We start from the raw sequence: 24598 nt of genomic DNA on the forward strand, positions 1-24598 counted from the left end.
CGATCCGTTACATAGCGGCACTAATGCTATGTAACGGATCCGTTAACGCCGCCATTGCCCACAATGAATGTAGTGCATGCCGATTTTGGCATGCTTTAGGAAGTATGCATTAATTCATGACTCACCCTCGAACGCTGATTGCAGCGTTTTTGGGTGCGTTGGCAGTAACGCACAGCGAGCGGACCCGATCGCTGTGCATAGAACTGCATGGTAGCGCATGGTACCTTAGCGCTACCATGCGTTAACGCATACCGTTAGCGCTAGGTCACTAAAGATCTCAAAAATTACATCAGCGTTAGCGCATCCGTTTAATGGATCCGTTAAACGGATGCCCTAACGCAATGTGAACCTAGCTTAAGGGCCCCGTCACATAGCGACTCACCAGCGATCCCGACAACGATATGAACTTGTCAGGATCGCTTGTGTCGCTACATGATGCTGGTGAGCTGTCAAACAGGCAGCTTCACCAGCGATCAATGACGCCGAGCGGGCACGTCGCTGTGTACGCTAGTTACCAGCTCCCTGCATCACCGCGCTGGTAACTAAGGTACACATCGGGTTTCTAAGCACCTCGCGACACTTAGAAACCCAACGTTTACCTTGGTTACCAGCTAGCTGGTCGTTGTTCTCCCGCCTGCCACGCAGCGATGCGTGCTGGCCAGTGGGAGACCAACGACCCAAACAAAGTCCTGACCTTTCATGAACAATCAGCGATACCCAGCAGGGGGGCCAGTCGCTCATAGCTGTCACACGGTGATCTCGCTGGTGAGATCGCCGTTGCGTCACAAAACTTGTGACTCAGCAGCGATCTCGCTAGCGAGATCACTGTGTGACGGGGGGCTTTAGAGTACAGGAAAGATATATATCTTTGTACCGTGTTAGCCAGTAGATAGAAGAATATTTAGAATTGAGAGTCCTCAGTGGTAGATACCTTTTAATGGCTAACTGAAAAGATGGTAACACATTGTGAGCTTTCAAGACTACTCAGGTTAGCCTGATGAAGAGACCTGAGTAGTCTCGAAAGCTTTCAATTTGTTACCTTTTAATGGCTAACTGAAAAGATGGTATCAACCACTGAAGACTCTCAATTCTAAATATTCTTCTAGCCTAAGAGTAGTAAGATTTGGTAAAAGAGTTATAAACAATTGCTCACCTGATACAGTTATTTATTATAGCACCATTTATTCCATGGCGCATTACATGTGAAAAAGGGTATACAGTGCCTACAAGTAGTATTCAACCCCCTGCAGATTTAGCAGGTTTGATAAGATGCAAATAAGTTAGAGCCTTCAAACTTCACACAAGAGCAGGATTTATTAACAGATGCATAAATCTTACAAACCAAAAAGTTATGTTGCTCAGTTAAATTTTAATAAATTTTAAACATACAAGTGTGGGTCAATTATTATTCAACCCCTAGGTTTAATATTTTGTGGAATAACCCTTGTTTGCAATTACAGCTAATAATCGTCTTTTATAAGACCTGATCAGGCCGGCACAGGTCTCTGGAGTTATCTTGGCCCACTCCTCCATGCAGATCTTCTCCAAGTTATCTAGGTTCTTTGGGTGTCTCATGTGGACTTTAATCTTGAGCTCCTTCCACAAGTTTTCAATTGGGTTAAGGTCAGGAGACTGACTAGGCCACTGCAACACCTTGATTTTTTCCCTCTTGAACCAGGCCTTGGTTTTCTTGGCTGTGTGCTTTGGGTCGTTGTCTTGTTGGAAGATGAAATGACGACCCATCTTAAGATCCTTGATGGAGGAGCGGAGGTTCTTGGCCAAAATCTCCAGGTAGGCCGTGCTATCCATCTTCCCATGGATGCGGACCAGATGGCCAGGCCCCTTGGCTGAGAAACAGCCCCACAGCATGATGCTGCCACCACCATGCTTGACTGTAGGGATGGTATTCTTGGGGTCGTATGCAGTGCCATCCAGTCTCCAAACGTCACGTGTGTGGTTGGCACCAAAGATCTCGATCTTGGTCTCATCAGACCAGAGAACCTTGAACCAGTCTGTCTCAGAGTCCTCCAAGTGATCATGAGCAAACTGTAGACGAGCCTTGACATGACGCTTTGAAAGTAAAGGTACATTACGGGCTCGTCTGGAACGGAGCCATTGCGGTGGAGTACGTTACTTATGGTATTGACTGAAACCAATGTCCCCACTGCCATGAGATCTTCCCGGAGCTCCTTCCTTGTTGTCCTTGGGTTAGCCTTGACTCTTCGGACAAGCCTGGCCTCGGCACGGGAGGAAACTTTCAAAGGCTGTCCAGGCCGTGGAAGGCTAACAGTAGTTCCATAAGCCTTCCACTTCCGGATGATGCTCCCAACAGTGGAGACAGGTAGGCCCAACTCCTTGGAAAGGGTTTTGTACCCCTTGCCAGCCTTGTGACCCTCCACGATCTTGTCTCTGATGGCCTTGGAATGCTCCTTTGTCTTTCCCATGTTGACCATGTATGAGTGCTGTTCACAAGTTTGGGGAGGGTCTTAAATAGTCAGAAAAGGCTGGAAAAAGAGATAATTAATCCAAACATGTGAAGCTCATTGTTCTTTGTGACTGAAATACTTCTTAATACTTTAGGGGAACCAAACAGAACTCTGGTGGTTTTAGGGGTTGAATAAAAAAAAAAAAAAAAAAAAAAAAAAATTTCTCCTCTAATATTGCCCTGAGAGGCGGAGAAAGAATCACCCGCATCTATCACTTTATTTTTTTTTTTATGAAATGGAAAGTTATTTTATCACAATTAATAATTCCTGAAACAATATAGCAGTTTAACATCCTAGTTTGTTAAAAAAAATAAGTAACAAAATATATTAAGTCGTCATGAAGCTGTATTTTCATCCATTAAAATGTTGTTTTGGCCTCAAGATTTTAATTTTCAAAAGGGATAATGGGAGAAAAGGAGCTGTACAATTTACTGTGCAATCTCTCCTGAGTACTCCAATACCTCATATGTGGTCTACTTTTGAGGCAAAGTTCAGAAAGGAAGAAGCGCCATATTAGTTCAGATTTTGCTGGCATGGTTTTGAGGATGCCATGTCACATTGGCAGAGCCTCTGAGGTGCCAGAACAACAGAAACCAGGGCTGTGGAGTCAGTAAGCCAAACCTCTGACTCCTCAATTTCCCTGACTCACAACTCCGGCCCCACAGCCCTGCTTCACTACTGAGCATGTACATAAAGTGCAGCACAGATTCATCCCCACTACGACTCCACAGCACCGGTCACTACCGAGCATGTGCATAAAGTGCAGCACAGATTCATTTCATCTACAACCCCACAGAACTGGTCACTACTGAGCATGTGCATAAAGTGCAGCACAGATTCATCCCTACTACGACTCCACAGCACTGGTCACTACTGAGCATGTGCATAAAGTGCAGCACAGATTCATCTCATCTATGACCCCACAACACTGGTCACTACTGAGCATGTACATAAAGTGCAGCACAGATTCCTCTCATCTACGACCCCACAGCACTGGTCACTACTGAGCATGTGCATAAAGTGCAGCACAGATTCATCCCTACTACGACTCCACAGCACTGGTCACTACTGAGCATGTGCATAAAGTGCAGCACAGATTCATCTAATCTATGACCCCACAACACTGGTCACTACTGAGCATGTACATAAAGTGCAGCACAGATTCATCTCAACTAAAAGCAGAGATCATTAGATACAGAACAGACCTTTATAAGACATTTCATAACTTTGTCAAATTCTTATGAAAACATTTACAGCATAATTTACATTGAATTACTGCATTCAATTTATTATACAGGGTGGGACATTAAAAGTTGGAATCCAAAATGGCCGACTTCAAAATGGCTGCTATCGTCACCACCCATCTTGAGAAGTTTTCCCCCCTCCTATTTACTAATGTGCCACAAAGAGGAAGCTGATATCACCAACCATTCCCATTTTATTTAGGTTTATCCATATAAATGGCCCACCCTGTATATTGTCGGAGTCAGTTCGTTTTATACTGACTCCACCAAAATGGACACAGACTCCACGAATCTGAATCCACAGCCCTGTCAGATACCCCTCCCCCATAGGTGAGCCCATCTTACAAACTACACCCCCACAATGGATTCATCTAGGGGTGCAGTGAGCATGTTGACACCTCATGTGCCTCCCAGGATTTATATCATTGGTCAGTGACAAAAGAATTCTTAAAACTACAAGTCTAATTTTTATAAGGGTCAATAGGAAAAAGTGGACCTCAGTTTTTTGTTACATTTCTCCTGATTACATCAATCCCCTGCATGTAATCGGGAACTACTTTTACAGTGAAAAACTCAGAAAGGAGGGAACGCCATATTGGGGTATGTGCACACGTAGGAAAAGTGGTGCAGAATTTTCTGCACAAAATTCGCATCTCCTTGCAGAATCCGCATCCGCGGATTTGCCGCTGTTTTTATGCGGATTTTCTGCAGCTTTTGCCACTGCGGATTTCTATCATGGAGGGGTCCAGAAATGCTGCAGATCCGCACAATGGAAGTGACATGCACTTTTTAAATCCGCAGCAATTCCGCACTGATTTTTCTGCATCATCTGCACAGGTTTTTTTTTTCCATTGATTTACATTGTACTATAAATCACAGTGCAGATCTGCAGCGTTTCTGCGAGGAAAAATCCGCTGCGGATCCGCAGCAAATCTGCGTCGTGTGCACATAGACTTATAGTGCAGATTTGGCTGTTTGGTTTGTGGGTGCCATGATTCACTGAGGTAGCAGAACAACCCTTCCTCCCCAATTGCATAAGTGACCTCCTTTTACAAACTACACCACTCAATGAATTAATCTAATTTGCAGTGATCATATTGACACCACAGGTGTGTCACAGAATTTCATACCATTAGACAGTGAAGACAAAAAAAATTCAAGTTTTATCACAACATTGTTTTGGCCCCATATTTTACATTTTCATACTGAGAAATGGGTAAAAATGGCACCAAAATTTTTCACACTTTCTGCTGTACGTATAAATACCCCATTTGTGGCCACACGGCGAGACTCGAGAGTGACGGAGCACGATTTGCCTCCTGCACAGATTTTTGTAGAATAGTTTGCTAACTGCATATGCAGAGCCCCTGAGTGCTACAAGAGCAGAATCCTCCCCTCAAGTGACCCCATTTTAGAAATGACACCTCTCTAGGAAGTGATCTAAAGGTGTAGTGACTGTTTTGACTCAACCCATTAATGACAGCCAATACATCTTTTTACTGACCTGAGATAAAGAGAACAGCATCCCCATACAGGTGACAATCCACCAGCTGTCAGCTGTACACTATAGTGGACAATCGATCACTGTTGGCACCATCCTTATCTGTTTAACCCCTTAGATGCTGCTGTCAAGTGATTGCATCATATACATGGTTAACAAAGTGTGTGGGCTCTCTTTTTGTCCCAATCGGAACCCTGAGATCATGATTGTGTGGTCCTGATTTTTGCCATGGCAATTCATGACCAAATAACGGCCTTAGTCTGCCGGCTACAGTAGGTGCAGGCATGGTCTTAACAGGCCAGGGGGTCGTCATCGCCATGATGTTGCTGGGGTTTTGATCGGGTGAGAGAGAGTGCCTTCCCTCTCCCTGCTGTCTAAATTTTGAGATCACTATTGATTACAGCATTTAGAGGGTAAAACAGGCGGAGAAGGTGCGGGCACCGCTCCTGGCTGTGACGGCTAGGGCTCGGCTATCACTTACCGGTAAGTCCATTTGCGGGGAAATAGAATGTAGCAGGACATCCAATGTCGGGAAAGGGTTAAATATCTCCATGTAAAATTTTTTTTTTTTTTTTTTTTTGTCTGTAGAGAGCATATTAGAACACCTTCCACATGTATTGCACTATAACTTTCTGCAGATTTTTGTTGTGAAACCTGCATCATGAATCTCCACGTCTTTACATGGATTTAATGTATCAATTTACACAATCTTCTCTTGAAATGGGAGGGTTTTGGGATCCAGACACCTATCACTTGAGATTTCTTTTTTCAAAAGTAACCTTATTTATTTTATTTACTTTTATCTAGTGTTATTTGACCCTTTTTGCTATTTTTCTCTCTGCAGGCTAATTACTGATCATGGGGGCATTTTTGGACAAACCTAAAACAGAGAAACACAACGCTCACGGAGCTGGAAATGGTTTGCGATATGGACTCAGCAGCATGCAGGGCTGGCGTGTTGAAATGGAAGACGCTCACACAGCTGTGGTAGGGATCCCTCATGGCCTGGAAGACTGGTCCTTTTTTGCTGTTTATGATGGCCATGCTGGATCTCGTGTTGCAAATTACTGCTCGTCGCACTTGTTAGAGCATATAACAGATAATGAGGACTTCAGGGCGACTGAAATGTCAGGGCCCAACGTGGAACCTTCTGTAGAAAATGTTAAAAGTGGCATACGAACTGGATTTTTAAAAATTGATGAGTATATGCGCAACTTTGCCGATTTAAGGAATGGCATGGACAGAAGCGGCTCTACTGCTGTGGCAGTCCTTATTTCACCAAGCCATGTGTATTTCATCAACTGTGGGGATTCTAGGTCTGTGTTGTATAGGAGTGGACAAGTTTGCTTTTCCACACAGGATCACAAACCTTGCAATCCAAGGGAGAAAGAGAGGATTCAAAATGCTGGCGGCAGCGTCATGATTCAGCGCGTCAATGGATCGTTGGCAGTTTCTCGCGCCCTCGGGGACTATGACTACAAGTGTGTCGATGGCAAGGGTCCTACCGAGCAGCTTGTCTCTCCCGAGCCTGAGGTGTATGAGATTGTACGAGCAGAAGATGATGAGTTTATAGTTCTAGCGTGCGACGGCATTTGGGATGTCATGAGCAACGAAGAGCTTTGTGAATTTGTCGACTATAGGCTTCAGCTAACAGATGACCTCGAGAAAGTGTGCAATTCTGTAGTGGACACCTGTTTACATAAGGTGAGTGACTAGAGAAAAATTTGTGCAATTCAAAGATGGTCCTAAATAGAACAAAAGTTTTGTTTGTTTTTGTTTTTTTCTTCCACTATCATCAGTGTCTTTGGTTGTTAAAGGTTTATGATAAGACCCCTTTTATTTTTGTCCATAATATACTTTAATGTATGATCGCTGAGGGCCCCACCGAACACACAAACTCGTACTCATAGCATGAAGGACTAGCAGTAATTTTCCCCCATGGGATTCAACCTCTTGAGCACAAGAATGGGGGTCCCAAGTCAGTGGAAACCCTCCGATTACATATCTATCCTGTAGATTGTTGATAAACGTTAATGGGAAAATACTTTTAAAAGTGGCTGTACTATTTTGTTATTGATGCCCTATTCATTGCAATACCGGTTATCTATTATAATATTTGGGGGGGTCTGGGGTTCTTCTCGGCCTTCCCTTCCCCCTGTCAAGCAGTCCGTGGCAGACACCTCTCTGAATGAAGAGGGGTCTCTCTGAGAGGGGTCCCTCAGTCAATAGCCAGCCTGTGCATCATGAGCAGTAATTCTGATGTGAGGCTGCTTCCCTCTTGGCATTACCAGCTGCCCCTGGTTTTATTTGTGTGGAGCCAGCACAGGTAAGTGCACTTTGGAATCTTGTGTTGATGGCCTAGGCCTCTGGGCTAATGCTAGTCTCATGCCTTTGTACCGAAGCTGGGCCTAGAGCCTCATGCTGAGGTTTGATTTCACATATATGCAGCCAGGCCTTGGATCTCTAGGTTGTGGTAAGGCCATATGTCTGGACTACATCTCATGATTTGACTTCAGTTAGTTGCATGTCATGTCTGCACAGGGCCTTATGATTGGGCTTCACAGTCACTTTTGTGAAGCATGTTTCCATTTTTTGGGTTTAATAACCAAGTGTTTCGCTGTTCTTTGCAACTTAACTATTCCATCCATAGGAGGACACATGGTGTTAATACAGCACCTTGTCTTTATGAAGACTGCCCTCCAGCTGCGACTCATTAATTAGCTTCTTCAGGTGGGGTTAGTCTGACAATTGAGATGTACTATTCAGAGTGAAGGTTTATCCTGAATGCTGATAGATTCCTCACTTGGATGCAGCTGTGCACCTGGTCTCTTGTTTAGCACCTTCAAGTATGGCCATAGGCTGTCTGTGCCTCTTTGCATCATTGCTTCATAGTGCCGCTGTGCATCATATTGCATCATAGTGCCTCTGTGCTTCATGGTGCTTCATAGTACCTGTGGCTTTGTGCCTTTTTGCCCTCTGGCTTAGACCTTCTGACTTGTACCTCATCACTCTGGCAGTGTGGCCACACCTTGTATAGTCGGCCTACCACTTCATATTTTGACTCTTGCCCCAACTCCAGTTAGAGTCCTCGTGTTTCTAGACCCAGGTCCAGCTTTTGTTGCTTCATTCTTTGCAACCGGTCTTAGGCAGAGGAACAGCTATGCTTGGATTGGCCTAGTAATTTAGTATTTCTTCTGTTTGGACCAGTACTCTCAAGTGAGCTACTGCCTAGAGTGCTAAAGGCAAGTCTCTTTCACAGTCAGCTTTGAAGGGAGACATACGTCTTTTGGGTTCATCCTATGAAAGGACCTACTACTGTTCTGGGAGCAGGAATTCTCACGAGGTGCAAAGAATCCTTCCCGACTCCACATACGGCAGTCGTACTAGTTTCCTTGATCAACATCCGGTAGACAGATTCTCGTCCCATAAGTCTGTTGTATTGTGTTTACCAGGGGCCTCATCACTGCCTTCTTTGTACCTTGTCGCAAATCAGCAGCACTGCGTCATGTGGCAGAGGATCCCATACTCGCTGCTCTTACAGCAGTCAGGGCTCCTAAGATAATCTGTATCCAGGACTCATACAGTTGAGAATCCATAGTCCCACTGTCTTACAGTAGATAATCACCTTCTGTGATGGGAAGAAACCTACTTTCCTCTAGTTATAGAGTAGGGTCCCTTGCAGTCTGGGTGTATAAATATCACTGAGAAGATTGCCTTTTAGGCCTTTATTTTTTCTCTGGCTGAGCCTAGGTTGAATAGCCTGTCCTGGCTAATATTTTTTGTTTTTTTTAAAGTGACACACATATAATGTCTGGACTAATGACTGGTATAGAGGCAGTTTCAAATAATCTCTTGTGTCAAAGGATTCCCCTTTCAGTGGCTCTAATGAGAAGCCCGACGTTGGTAATGGCAGGAGATGTTACCTGTCAGACGGCGTATTTCCTTAGTTTCAATAATATCCAGCCCTTTCTTGAGGCCTAGACATCTAAGGATTCGGAATAAACGTGATCTCCTGGATGAGTAAGGTACATGCATCCCAATGCTCTGCCCATTATCCATATACTAGCTGTTATTGGTTTGATCTTCCCGCAGTCCAGTGTCTCTGTCCTGCAGGTCTGCTTGTAGTTTGGTAAGCTGGTCTGTAACCAAGGTTTAATCTGAGCCGAGGTGAACCGATGAAGGAACAGTCCTGTTATTAAGCACATGCAGCCGATTGTTGGTCTGTACAGGCCTCATTGTGTTGTGGCTATCACCATACTTTTTCTGGGCAATATGACTTTTTAGGCCTATTCTTTGGCTGTGGTGTTTATAAGTATCTATCACAATAATAGTAATTCACTGCGATTCATTGTTGTGGTACAACGGGTGTGATTCACTCTCCGTCTCTGCTGTGGTAATTTGTTTATCACATTCATACTGAATTTTGCCATTATAGACATATATCAGACACTCACTAGTGCTACATTGATTACCGTATATACTCGAGTATAAGCCGAGATAATCAGACCATTTTTGGGGGCTGAAAGTCCCCCTCTCGGCTTAAACTCGAGTCATATACCAGGATTCGGCAGAGGAAGGGGAGCGGGGGTGTCAGAGATCATACTCGCCCCCTCCTGGCACGGTGTCTGCAGCCTCTGCTTCTTCCATGGTCACGTGGTACGGCTCATTAAAGTCATGAATATGCGCATATTCATGACTTTAATGAGCCGTACCACGTGACCGCTGAACGCAGGAAGAGCAGGGGCGCCGAGACAATGGAAGAAGCAGGGGCTGTAGAGACCCTATGATTGGGGGGAGGACGGGGAGCAGTACAATATTCACCTGTCCCCGTTCCACCGCCGCGCTTCGCTCTGTCCTCCGCGTCCTCTGACTATGACGTTCAGGTCAGAGGGCGTGATGACGTAGGCAGTGCGCGCCCTCTGCTGAACGTCACTGCAGAGACTCAGGAGACAGTGGCGCCCTGCGATGGAATGGGAACAGATGAATATCGCCAGTGCCAGGGGCCTGAGCCAGCGGTGACACCCGCACCTGTCCCCCATAGCGCGTCGGTGTCCCCACCTGCTCAGTACACCGGCACCTGGCCTCCAGCGACGAGAGGGGAGTGTCATTATTTATTTATTTTTTTTTTTTTTAATTGCAACAGCAGCAATATATGGGCCGTATTTATCTATGGAGCATCTTGTTGGGCCACCATTAACCCTTCTGCAGCATTTTATGGGGGTTATTTATCTATGGAGTATCTTCTTGGGCCACCATTAACCCTTGTGCAGCACCACCCTCGGCTTATACTCAAGTCAATAAGTTTTACCAGTTTTTTTTAGTGGCAAAATTAGGGGTCTTAGCTTATTCTCGGGTCGGCTTATACTCGAGTATATACGGTATCTTTACGGATTTCTTTAGATATCTATATTTCTTTTGATCTTTCAGATCATTTCTAGATCCAGCCTGGTTCTTGCCTGGGACTTTGGTCCTTGGGCTTCTGTACCCACCCTTGGACCTTTTCTTTGGTATTCTCCATGGTGCTGTCCAGAGGAATGTAATGGAAAAAGGGAATTATACCTACCGGAAATTCTGTTTCCAGAAGTTCTTCAGGACAGCACCCTTATTTCCCTCCCTTATGTTTGTCTTTAGGCTCACACAAGATCGACCTTCCGGGAGATAGTTCATCCATCAAGTCGCCTTGGCCTGAAATTGAGATGGAGCCGTTAAAGGGTTTCTTACATATGCGTTTGTAAGGGCGTGTTTAGACCATTTCCATCTATCCTTCTGTGGTACTTTGAAAAAAACACTGGAGGAGAGAGAGGCCTTATAACCTCTGTGATCCCTCTTGTGATTCTTTTAAAGGTCACTGAATTTTGTCACCTGCATTCTTTTTGAAACATCATAGGGATAGAAGTGCTGCAGAATGTTAATTCTATGTATTTTTTAGAATAATCTGATATCAGACCAAATGACACTCAACGATATATCAAAACATTTGATCAAAGGGATTGTCTGACCAGAAACTCGTTGTCAATTAGTTCTTTATTGTAAGTAAAGTTTGATCAAACATTATTTGAGTTTTATTTTTCATATCTCACTCTATATCTTTAAAAAAAACCACTCCTATGAGCAGTGTTTGTATTGATCTTCTGCTCAGATACTGCTCGTAGGAGGGCAGACAGGGTTCGCGTTACCACGCGGCGCATATTGCATGCGTGGGATTTCAGCGACAAACAGGTCAGTGTGATGCTGATATGGGGGGATACCATTATAATGAAGTCAGGAGACAGTGATTTCTTCCAGGCGCCACACGCCCCAGAGCCTGGAAGAAATCATTAACATATAACATAATTTCTCAAGCTATACACCGCAGTTATGATACATGCAGCTAAGACTGGTTTTACTATTCTATTACCTGTATACCCATAGTAATAGCTCAAAATCGTTCATGGAGTGACAGATTCTCTTTAATCCAGGTCTGGGAAGAGATCCCTCAGAACATCCGCCACCTCATCAGGAGCATGCCCAGGCATTGTAGGGAAGTCATACAGGCACGTGGAGGCCACACACACTACTGAGCATCATTTTCTTGTCTTGATGCATTTCCACTGACGTTGGATCAGCCTGTAATCTGATTTTCCACTTTTGAGTATTATATCAAATCCAGACCTCCATGGGATGTTAATTTGATCATTTTTGTTCAATTGTTCTCAATCCTACTAAGTAATGAAAAAAGATTTGCAACTGGGATGTGGTATTTTTGCGTTATCTTTATTTTTTTGAGCAGTGTATTAGTAAATACCTCCAGTAGCCTTAGGCATCCATTTTTACCACCACTCATATGGACAGTAGTCGTAACCATGATTTCTTAATTCCCTGCCCATGGGGTAAGACAGCAAATCGATACTACATTTCTAATTGGAGGTATTTGCTAATATTACACCTACTACATATTGTGATAGGATCTTGGCGATGGAAATACCTATTAGGTGAATAATATTTTGATTGCTAATATCTCAGCAGGGAAATAAAAATAAAAAAAATGGTATTCTGCTCTGCAGCCGGTATTACATTGTTCAACAAGATAGATTTAGTGAGAGGTCCTTTTTATATTACAATTTGTGGCAGGGAGGTGAAGTTGCAGAAGATGGACAAAACTCAACATGGGAGCTAATGTGGTGGTGCATAAGAGATATGATTTAACCCCCTTCTCAACATCTGCTCTGCATGTATAACCAGGGCTGTGGAATCGGTAAGCCAAACCTCCGACTCCTCAATTTCCATGACACAGACTCGGACTCCACAGCCCTGTTATAACGCCAGTTGGGAGCGGTTGTATGGAGCGAGCTCAAGCTACGAGCCCTCCCAATACCCGGCAGATGATGGCTGCTTATTGCAGCCATAACCTGCCACTAACCGCCTGTAATTACCTAGTTAAAAGCCTCTGTCTCTCACAGCGGCATATAACACGCACGCATGTCAGCGTATCATTATCTCCGTCCACTGGCGCGCCCGGGATGTGGTCGCTGGTGTCTGATGGGTTGTCATGACTCCCCTCCACCCTGGTGCCTGTCATTAAAGTGATCCCATGATACCCAGCCTGCTAAATGCAGTGGTGCACCCTAAGGGTATGTGCACACGCTGCGGATTCCGCTGCGTTTCCACAGCGTTTTTGGCCGCTGCGGACCCGCAGCAGATTTAGCTGCGGTGTACAGTACCATTCAAATCCGCAGCGGGTTCCTATCTCCACCATTGTGGAGATGGTGAATCCGCAGGTCCAAACCGCAGGCAAAACCGCTGATAATCTGCAGGTCTTTTGACCTGCGGTTTATCTGCGGTTTTTGCAAAATCTGTGCGGATTCCGCAGCGTCTGCACACACCCTTAGGTGGCTAAAAAAAAATTTTGAAAATGAAAAAACTTGTTCAACTCACACCCCTTTTCAACCTTTGTAAATAAAAGTATAAAAAATTACACATTTGGTATCGCCGCTTTCAGAAAATTCTGATCTATCAAAATATTAAAACTGTTAACCAGGTCTGTAAACACCGTAAAAGAAAAAAAATTAAAGAACTCTAAAATTACATTGTCTCCACAATTCCACAAAAAATGCTGTTGCAATCTATTTCAAAATGGTACTTATAAAAACATTGTCTTGCCCTGCAAAAATTAAGCCATCAGTGTTCCATCTGCCAAAAAATGGCGACACAACACCATTTTTTTTTTTTTTTTTTACCCTAAAATAATTTTAAAAAAATAACATACTGGACATGTTGGGTATCACCATAATCATATTGTGAGGTTATTTTTACCACAAAATGTACATTGCAAAAACCGTTTCCCAAAAAGGTAAATTGTGGGGGTTTTCACAACTTCTCCCCACTTGGAATATTTATTTATTTATTTATTTTTTTAACTATTTTTCAGTTCACCATGTATGTGGTAAAATGAAGTTATTCAAAAGTAGAAAACGTCCCTTAAAAGCAAGCCCCTCTTATGTCAATGTGGACAGATAAATAAGAGTCATGTCTCTGCAAAGAAGGGGAGGAAATAATGGAAGTTGTCAGCGGCGTAAAAGTGTTAGAGAGCATTTGGGGGCATCATGAATAGGAGTCTTGGCTGTAAAGCTGCCAGGTGTATTATTCTCTGAGACCACCTGCCTCCTGGCGCTGCTAGAGGTGATGGACAGCTGTGTTATTAAATGTTTAAGGCTGTGTGCCCACGTAGCGTTTAAGCGTTTCCGCTGCTTAAAAAATGCATTCCATGCATTTGTAATAGAAAACGCACCACATGTTGTGCCAATGGTGCGTTTTTTACCGCTGCGGAAAGGCTTAGCGGTAAAAAACGCAGCATGTTCATTAATTTTGCGGAATCGCCCGCGATTCCGCATACCATCCATTATATGGGCAAATCGCATTGGAAAACGCATGCAAAAATGCTTGACAATCGCGTCAAAAAGCGCATGCGTTTTTCATTTCAAGGGCATGCGTTTCTGCTCAGGAAAAAAACGCATGAAAATCGCTATATGGGCACATAGCCTTAGTGTTTCGGGACAAATATTAAAGTGGAAAACCCCTTTAATATTTGCTATTCTGATTTTGTGGTATTGGGTAGCCACGTTGCTGTTTTTAAAGGTGTTTTCCGAGGTAAATTTTAGCAGTTGCTCCGTGACTTGGAGATTGGCGGTTCACACTGGTGGGATTCCCCAGATCGAGTGGGCGTTCGGCTAAATTATTTGGTCATTGTACTATTGGCTGGTGCCAGACGGATTTGTAGTTTCACATCACTCTTCATTTGGGGCATGCTGTTAGGAGAGGTGGGGGGGGAGAAATGTCTTTACTAAAGGGGGGGTGTTGCCTCAGTTCTATAACAGTGCAGCATTTCTTATACGTACATTACAGTAAGTGTGCCTGCCATTTTTCACTTCCCCACACGTTTATACACAAGCCACCAACTCTAACACTAATGTTTGCACCTTGCACAGTCCACATGTCTGAGATCTCACAATGGTTGATTCAGGCTCATTCTTTTTGCTGATGTACTGCACAATAATCCACCTTTCCTGTTAGAGATGGTTGTATGGACACGGGGCCTATAGGGACAGCTGTGCTATGAGGCCTCTGTGCAACCAGATGCGTTTTACAAGCTTCTCAGTGACAGTTGTAGAGTTGCTTTTGGTTGGCTTGGGTCATGAAATGAACTCCCTGTTGGTGAGTGGCGCACAGCTCCTGAGGGTGCAGCAAGGTGGGTAATGTCTATGCTTCTTGCAGTGCACATTGGGCATACACACCAAATATAAAATCTCAACATATTCATCTGTAATACAACTTTAGTTGCATGTGTCTCCCATTAAACGTTTGTACCTGTGTTTGGCGGGGTCACTTAGTATTGCAAAGAACATACAGCATCTGTTAAGATCACTGAAGTCCATGGACATATTCTCTGGCAGATCTACAGGACATCCACATATAACCATAAAACATGGGAACTTCTGTTTCTAAAGCATACATGACAGAATTTGTCTCCATGCTGCTGCTTTGCTGTGTTTAATGCTGGAACAGTCAAGTGTTGTCAGCGGTAATTTTGCTGCTTGCTTGACTACAGTGGTCTTTGGTGCTTCTAAACTATGTTTCCAACATAAACCCTTCTATCCACAGTGGTGTAGAGCTACAGCACACAAGCAGTTCTGGGGTCATACCATCTTATATAATATTTAGGACATGATGTATCCTGGAAGTTAAGATTTCTCTTCTCTCCACAGGGAAGTCGTGATAACATGAGTATCGTACTTGTTTGTCTTCAAAATGCTCCTAAAGTTTCAGACGAAGCTATCAAGAAAGATGCCGAGCTGGATAAATATTTAGAATCGAAAATTGAAGGTACACTTTATTTATTTTTTTTTTCCTGACCCTGTTCCTTTTTACCCCTCTATCCCTTACTATACTGCTGCACTTAATCCTCGGCACTTTCTGAGTTGTAAGCGGCACTTCCCCACCTGACTGCCAGGCAGAGTACATTGGGTGGACAAAGTTCTGTCTCCTTAAATGGCACAGTCAGACTGCTTCACAATACATTGTCAGTATGTCACAGGATCTGCAGACTGCTATGATCATACATGTATGGCTTGCAGATGCTGAATATGAATTAAAAAATTGCTAAAACTGCAATAGTGCAGTGCAGCAGTCTTACTATAGATGTAGGATCAAGAGGGAAGAAATACTGCCTGCACTGCTATCCAGTAGCCCTGGGCTTAATTCCACTGCAGCTGCTTCTGTCAATGTATGAGGAGGACACTGGGAAAGCTGGGGTACATTTCAGTAGTGATACATACTGAGAGTGCTGCTGATACTTGGTAGATGCTGTGCTTCTGTGTACTGATGTAGGGCTTCCTTACAGAAGACCCTGACCTGCCCAATGCCCCATTCTGTTATTGCTGTGTTGCTTTTTATCCATTTAATTTCTGGTGAAAGAATTTGCAGCTTTTATTGGCCTGTGCTGTGGATTTGAAATCTGCAAGATTTTTTATGCTGCAGATATTCACTGGGGAATCACAGGGAATCTGTTAGTAGGATCTACTCTCCTAAGCTGTTTATATGGACATGTAGGTCATAGAAAGCTGAATGAAATGCAAATGTACAGTACAGACCAAAAGTTTGGACACACCTCCTCATTCAAAGAGTTTTCTTTATTTTCATGACTATGAAAATTGTAGCTTCACTCTGAAGGCATTAAAACTATGAATTAACACATGTGGAATTATATAATTAACAAAAAAGTGTGAAACAACTGAAAATGTCTTATATTCTTCAAAGTAGCCACCCTTTGCTTTGATTACTGCTTTGCACACTCTTGGCATTCTCTTGATGAGCTTCAAGAGGTAGTCACTGGAATTGGCCTTCCAACAGTCTTGAAGGAGTTCCCAGAGATGCTTAGCACTTGTTGGCCCTTTTGCCTTCACTCTGCGGTCCAGCTCACCCCAAACCATCTCGATTGGATTCAGGTCTGGTGACTGTGGAGGCCAGGTCATCTGGCGTAGCACCCCATCACTCTCCTCCTTGGACAAATAGCCCTTACCAAGCCTGGAGGTGTGTTTGGGATCATTGTCCTGTTGAAAAGTGATGGTCCAACTAAACTAAAACCGGATGGAATTGCATGTCGCTGCAAGATGCTGTGGTAGCCATTCTGGTTAAGTATGCCTTCAATTTTGATAAAGTCCCCAACAGTGTCATCAGCAAAGCACCCCCACACCATCACACCTCTTCCATGCTTCACGGTGGGAACCAGGCATGTAGTCCATCCGTTCACCTTTTCTGCGTTGCACAAAGACACGGTCGTTGGAACAAAAGTTCTCAAATTTGGACTCATCAGACCAAAGCACAGATTTCCACTGGTCTAATGTCCATTCCTTGTGTTCTTTAGCCCAACCAAGTCTCTTCTTCTTGTTGCCTGTCCTCAACAGTGGTTTCTTAGCAGCTATTTTACCATGAAAGCCTGCTGCACAAAGTCTCTTAACAGTTGTAGAGATGTGTCTGCTGCTAGAACTCTGTGTGGCATTGACCTGGTCTCTTATCTGAGCTGCTGTTAACCTGCGATTTCTGAGGCTGGTGACTCGGATGAACTTATCCTCCGCAGCAGAGGTGACTCTTGGTCTTCCTTTCCTGGGGCTGTCCTCATGTGACACTTTCAAAGTTTTCCCAACTTTTCGGACTGACTGACCTTCATTTCTTAAAGTAATGATGGCCACTTATTTTTCTTTACTTGGCTGCTATTTTCTTGCCATAATACAAATTCTAACAGTCTATTCAGTAGGACTATCAGCTGTGTATCCACCAGACTTCTGCACAACACAACTGATGGTCCCAACCCCATTTATAAGTCAAGAAATCCCACTTATTAAACCTGACAGGGCACACCTGTGAAGTGAAAACTATTTCCAGTGATAACCTCTTGAAGCTCATCAAGAGAATGCCTAGAGTGTGCAAAGCAGTAATCAAAGCAAAAGGTGGCTACTTTGAAGAACCTAGAATATAAGACATATTTTACTCTTCGCCACGACAGCACCCACTTGGAGAGAGGGATCCGCCCATAGGAACAGGAAACCTACAGAGATAAAAGAGGGCGGTCCGCCTCTCCCCCTCAGTTGGTTTCCTGTTCCGAAGGGGAACCGCAGGATACGCTAGAGTCTTACCTGGGCCAAGGAACCGCCTGTGCAGTGTCTGCGAGAACAGCAGGGGTTCCGGTCCAGAAGCAGCGACGGGGGAGTGCTGGAATCCGGCTCCCTCCTCGGCTGGTATGGATGACGGGCAGAAACCCCGGTACCGGGTGGCGCCGACCGGGGTTCTTCTGTGGACAACATGACACCGGGCGGGAGGATCCATTCCGGTCCATGTGGGGGCGCAGGAACCGGAGAAAACGGCAGCCTCCGGCGTTCCTAAAGGGCTTCAGCGTCCAGGAGGACGCACAGGCAGCGCGGCAGGAAGTGGTAAGGAGGAACTTCCGGGTTACCGGAGGTTCCTCGGCTCAGAGCGCACGCGCGGCTGGGCGGCGCTGCAAGCAGAGAGGCGCTCCCCGCCCCCTCCAGAAAAAAAAAAAAAAAAAAAGAGCGATTTGATCTGCAGAGCGCGGGCGGCTAGTCTCGGCGCTGTAGCGAGGAGCCGCAGATAGGAGGGGGAGGTACCAGGTATGAAGGGGCTTATAAAAGGCCTGGGGCACAGAAATATGGCGTGCAATCATGTCTTCACCAAGACAGGACACGCATCCCCAGGCAGGCGACGCAGCAGCAGCCAAGGACCACGCAAGACGAGGGTCCTCGGATCGTAGCCATGCCAACAAGCCTCCTTCTCAGCCTCCTTCTCAGCCTCCTGAGCCGGTACCTACAGCTTCTCTGGGTGAGTGGACGACGCTCTGCCTATCAAGCTGATAAAATGTGTCTCCCCCCCTCCCTCTCCCTCTCCCCCCCCTCCCTCTCCCCCCTCCCTCTCCCCCCTCCCTCTCCCCCCTCCCTCTCCCCCTCCGTCATGATGTCTCTATCTCAGACTAAGAGGAAGGAAAAATCAAAAAATAAAGAATGTGCCCTGTGTACACGTCTGCTACCGGACTCTTACACAAAAAGACTGTGCAAGGATGCATAAACGAAACGGCAAAGCAGGCGTCCACATCAGCCGCAGACATAAGGGCTATAATTAGAGAAGAACTACAGGCCCTAAATCAGTCTAGCAGGCCTACTAATATCGAAACAACTAGGCCAGCAGACGCCGTAGACACCGATGAGGGCGAAATAGCCTCGGATAGTTCTAATGCATCTACATCGGCATCCTCCTCAGAGATATAGGGCCGTTGCTGTTTTCCATTAGATCATATGGATAATTTAGTTAAATCTGTGAGGAATACAATGGGTTGCACAGATACAAAAGAGCCGCAAACGGCTCAGGAAATTATGTTTGCAGGTCTAACAGACAGAGGAAAGTTTTTCCGGTTATTCCAGCAATAAAAGCTCTGGTTAAGAAGGAGTGGGAGAGACAGGACCAGAGAGGGTATCTTCCCTCAACTTCAAAGAGAAGGTACCCCTTTAACGACGAAGACTTGTCGACATGGGTTAAAGTCCCGAAGGTAGACGCGGCAGTGGCCTCCGCCTCAAAGCAAACAATCTTACCAGTGGAGGACTCGGGCGTGCTAAAAGACCCTCTGGACCGTAAAGCTGACGCCTCATTAAAGAGGGCATGGGAGGCAGCTACCAGCACGTTTAAACCGGCAATAGCTAGTACTTGCACAGCTCGCTCTATGCTGGTCTGGATCGACCAACTAGACCAGCAAATAGACCAGAAGATCTCCAGAGACAAGCTACGTGCCGCCATACCTCTAATCCGCGGCGCAGCGGCATATATAGCAGATGCTTCGGCTGATTCCTTACGTTTGGCAGCCAGAACAGCAGGGTTGGCTAATAACGCCAGACGTAGCCTATGGCTAAAAAGCTGGAGAGGTGACACCCAGTCCAAAGCAAAGCTTTGTACCATTCCTTGCGAGGGTGAGTTCTTATTTGGGAAAGCCTTAGATGAAATCCTTACGAAGGCAAAAGAAAGGAAAAAAGGATTCCCTAACCCTCCTCTCCCATTTTATAGGAGGGCGTTTAGGAGACCATTTGGCCGAGGAAGACCAGCAGAAAATCAAAACCGCTGGTCCACAAAGGAAGGAAAGGGCAAAGGTGCCATGTTTAGGGGATCCTCCTTCCGCAGGGACAGGAACTGAGGAGCCAGTCCCTCCAGTAGGGGGGAGGCTAAAAAATTTTTTTTCGAGAATGGGAGAAAATTACGCTTAGCCCTTGGGTCATGGGCATTATTAAAGAAGGGTTAAAGATAGAATTTCATCAAGTACCCCATAATTCGTTAATCATAACATCCTTCAGCTCGCCAATTCAACAGCAGGCCCTGGAGGCTGAGATTTGGAGCCTTCTGGACAAAAAAGTTTTGGTCCATGTACCTAAAAGGCAGGAAGGGAGAGGATTTTACTCCCCTCTTTCTGATACCTAAACCAGACGGGTCATTCCGGACGATAATCAACTTGAAGAAATTAAATTCCTTTATAATCATAAATTTAAGATGGAATCCATAAGATCCACGATTAAGCTCCTCTTCCCTAATTGTATGATGGCAGGCTTGGATCTGAAGGATGCTTATTATCATATTCCCATCCATTGCAGATATCAGAGATACCTCAGAGTGGCGGTCCTCCTCGATGGCACCATACAGCATCTCCAGTTCACAGCCATGCCATTCGGCATTTCCATCGCACCACGAGTATTTACAAAGGTGATGCTGGAAGTGATGGCTTTTTTACGCCAGAAGGACACACTAATAGTACCCTCTCTGGATGATTTTTTAATAGTAGGGAATTCAATTCGGCAATGTAATGAGCGGGTTGCTGATACAATCTTGTCCCTACAGGCCCTAGGGTGGATAATAAACTTCAAGAAGTCCAGAATCGAGCCTCAGTCTGTTCAGTCCTTCCTAGGTCTCGAGCTAGACTCCATACACCAAAAATGTCTACTGTCTCAGGTAAAAATTTCAGCAATTAAAAAGAAAGTGAGGATAGCAATAGATCGGCCACACATATCTTTAAGGGAAGCAATGTCCCTCCTGGGATCCCTTACTGCCTGCATCCCTGCAGTTCGCTGGGCCCAGTTCCACACGAGGGAACTACAACACCAAATTCTCTTAGAGGAATCCCGGGATCGGGGTAATCTGACAAAGAAAAACACGCTATCCCAGGAGGTCCTAACCTCCCTTACATGGTGGCTAAGGGATGATTAGCGGGAGGAGTACCTTGGGTTATAACACCCTCCCGTATAATTATCACGGACGCTAGCCCCACAGGATGGGGAGCCCATATGGGAAATAGTTTTGCCCAAGGCCTATGGGATATAGGCGAAGATCAGGATTCGTCAAATTTAAAGGAACTAAAAGCAGTCTATCATGCATTGTGTCATTTTCTTCCGCAGTTACAAGGGGAAAACGTGAGAATCCTTTCGGACAACACCACAGTAGTCACATATCTGAACAGACAAGGCGGAACTCGATCAGTCACCTTAATGTCTTCCGCAAGAAGGATTTTATCCCTAGCAGAAAAACAATTTTTGTCTCTCTCAGCCCTCCACATAAGGGGAAGAGACAATTGGGAGGCAGATTTTCTAAGTCGCCATACACTGCGACAAGGAGAGTGGTGTCTAAGCCGGGAGATATTCACACGCATCGTGGCACTATGGGGTTGTCCCCAAATAGATCTCTTCGCCACCAGAGAGAACAGACAGGTGCGAAGATTCGCCTCTCTAAATATGACAGACAATCCGGAAATTCTGGATGCCCTCCAGGCCCCGTGGCAATTCAAACTGCCATATGCATTTCCCCCAATCATACTTCTACCGCAGGTGATCAGGAAAATCAGAGCAGAGGAAGCACGAATAATCTTAGTAGCACCATTCTGGCCCAGGAGGCCTTGGTTTTCTTGCCTGCAAGCAATATCATTGACAGACCCGTGGGTGCTTCCTTCAACCCCCAGGCTCCTCTCACAGGGACCATTCTTCCATCCTCAAGTGGACAATCTCCACTTGACGGCTTGGAACTTGAAAGGGAAATGTTGAGATCAAGAGGTTTCTCGGAGGGATTAGTCAATACACTCCTACAAAGTCGAAAAGTGACAACGACAAAAATTTACACCAGAGTATGGAGAAAATTCCTAGAGTCCCACGCAGAGCCGGATTTCGGAGAAATTCCGATTACAGCGATCCTAGAGTTCCTACAGAAAGGGAAGGAATTAGGGTTAGCTGTTAACACACTAAAGTAACAGGTGTCAGCTCTAGGGGCCCTCTATAGTTATAATGTGGCAGGCAATAGATGGGTAAGCAGGTTCATCTCGGCCTGTGAGCGGAGTGAGCCGGTGCACATACCTAGAGTTCCTCCTTGGGAGTTAAACCTAGTTCTGGAGGCTCTAACACGTCCTCCCTTTGAACCTTTAGATTCAATATCCCTTAAACACCTATCCTTCAAAGCAGTACTGCTAGTTGCACTAACCTCAGCCAGAAGAGTTAGCGACATACAAGCCCTTTCAATAGAACCTCCTTTTCTGTTGACATTTCAGGATCAGTTAATATTAAAACCAGACCCCTCATACTTACCAAAGGTAGCAGGGAAGTTTCATAGATCACAAGAGATCCACCTCCCTTCATTTTTTAGTAACCCTTCTACTCCAGAGGAAGAAAAGTTCCATACACTAGACGTTAGAAGAGCTGTATTACAATACATCGAGAGGTCTAGCAGCTGGAGGAAGAGTAGGGCTCTGTTTATTTCCTTCCAGGGCCAAAAGAAGGGACATGAAGTCACAAGGGGTACTTTGTCTCGGTGGATCAGAGACGCAATTGGGCTGGCATACTCCGAGAGCAATGAAAATCCTCCGGAGGGTATCAGAGCACATTCCGCCAGAGCTATGGCTTCCTCCTGGGCAGAGAGGGGAGACGTCGCAATCGAGTCTATATGTAAGGCGGCAACCTGGTCTACACCCTCTACCTTTTATAATCACTATAGGCTTGATTTATCATGCTCATCCGACCTAGCCTTTGGTAGAGCGGTCCTCAGCACGGTGGTCCCTCCCAGGTGAAAGTCTCTGAAAGTCTCTCCAAGTGGGTGCTGTCGTGGCGAAGAGTAAAAAGCCGGATTACTTACCGGTAATGCTCTTTTAATGAGTCCACGACAGCACCCGTTCACTAACCCTCCCTAGAAGTTAACATAATGTATATACACCTTCTTAGTTGTAAAGTTAATAAATTTATAATACTGGATAATATAATGGCCTAATAATTGGCGGTCCTCCTGGTACTCTGAAATCTAACTGAGGGGGAGAGGCGGACCGCCCTCTTTTATCTCTGTAGGTTTCTTGTTCCTATGGGCGGATCCCTCTCTCCAAGTGGGTGCTGTCGTGGACTCATTAAAAGAGCATTACCGGTAAGTAATCCGGCTTTTTCAGTTGTTTCACATTTTTTTTTAATTATATAATTCCACATGTGTTAATTCATAGTTTTGATGCCTTCAGAGTGAATCTGCAATTTTCATTGTCATGAAAATAAAGAAAACTCTTTGCATGAGAAGGTGTGTCCAAACTTTTGGTCTGTACTGTATGTCCGTTTGATTTCTGTGATCCTGTGTTTTATTCCCAATAGTTTTTTTTTTTTCCTTAATATGTAAATGAGTTGTTAAGATCTATAGGTGGGACATCTCCGTGAGAATCTTCTTCCAGAGCTGCTTACAAATGAAAGGAGGCTTTACCGGTGTGAGACATGTAATGACTGACAGTCTGATCTCCTGACCTTCATGTCTCACGCTGGTAATGTCTCTTTCGCTTGAAATATGCTCTGGAGACAGATTATCAGGGAGATCTATATGCCACCCATAGATCTTTAACATCTCATTTACTTACCAGGAAAACATGTTTTTCTCTGGAATAAAACAGAGGATTGCAGATACCAGGGTATCATTTTATTCAGTTACCTATGACCTACATGCCTATATAGATGTCTTAGGAGGGCTGATCCTACTGATAGATTCTCTTTAAAGTGTTTGTCCCATCTGGATAACGCCTTCTCTTAATTAGAAACTCATTTCAATCTTCTGAAAACCCCAGTAAAATGTGGTAGCATATATAGTATAAATGATTGACCACCTTGTGGTTTGCAGCTTCTTTGTTTTGACGTGATGGAGAGCAGACACTTTGTACCTTCACCTCCATGATGTCAATTTGGCTTGGTAGGGTGCATAGACTGGGGTTGTCATAGTAGGATGGTCCTATGACTGCATATAGATAAAATTTGGTCATGGCAAAGGGTGCAGAGTTGGTGCGCAAACACAATACACCGTTTATAACTTCCTACTGCATTGCACGTTCTGTATATGTCTCTGGAATTGCATCTACTGTTTTTGAGATTAAGCCATGTGATCTAAGATACAAATGTCTGTCTTCTAGAAATCATGACAACTGCTGGGGAGGAAGGAATGCCAGACCTCGCTCATGTAATGCGCATATTATCAGCAGAGAACATACCACATTTACCACCTGGAGGTGGTTTATCTGGAAAGTGAGTGTGTGTATAATGTCTTGTGGGTCGGGTCCTGTTATTCAAGTCATGCTAATGGCCTCCATTTTGTAGTTTGGATGGAGGCCTACAATGTATTCCTCTGCATAGGCGTGTAGGGTCCGAATTAACAAACATAAGCCAAATCCATATACTCTGCTTATGTTTCCTTTATTACCATGTAGAAATATGTATAGATCCCCATTATTATTTTTTTTTTTTTTTTTTTTTTTTTAATTTTCCAATTCCATATGATCTTTTTATGATCTTTTT

The 24598-nt window shown here is 44.7% G+C and overlaps 1 protein-coding gene across 3 annotated transcripts in view; it reads left to right on the forward strand.

The window, feature by feature from the left end:
• PPM1B (protein phosphatase, Mg2+/Mn2+ dependent 1B) overlaps nucleotides 1-24598 on the forward strand; it is a 64663-nt gene that overhangs the window by 20222 nt on the left and 19843 nt on the right. For all 3 annotated transcript variants that reach the window (XM_073564185.1, XM_073564183.1, XM_073564186.1), the window contains exons 2-4: nucleotides 6076-6935; nucleotides 15473-15590; nucleotides 24217-24328. In XM_073564185.1, the coding sequence (XP_073420286.1) occupies nucleotides 6090-6935; nucleotides 15473-15590; nucleotides 24217-24328 (1076 nt within the window). In that variant the 5' untranslated portion in view covers nucleotides 6076-6089. The remainder of the gene's footprint in view (nucleotides 1-6075; nucleotides 6936-15472; nucleotides 15591-24216; nucleotides 24329-24598) is intronic.

Source organism: Dendrobates tinctorius, unplaced genomic scaffold, assembly GCF_039654945.1.
Source record: "Dendrobates tinctorius isolate UK_male_01 unplaced genomic scaffold, ASM3965494v1 ptg000434l, whole genome shotgun sequence".
Taxonomy (NCBI): domain Eukaryota; kingdom Metazoa; phylum Chordata; class Amphibia; order Anura; family Dendrobatidae; genus Dendrobates; species Dendrobates tinctorius.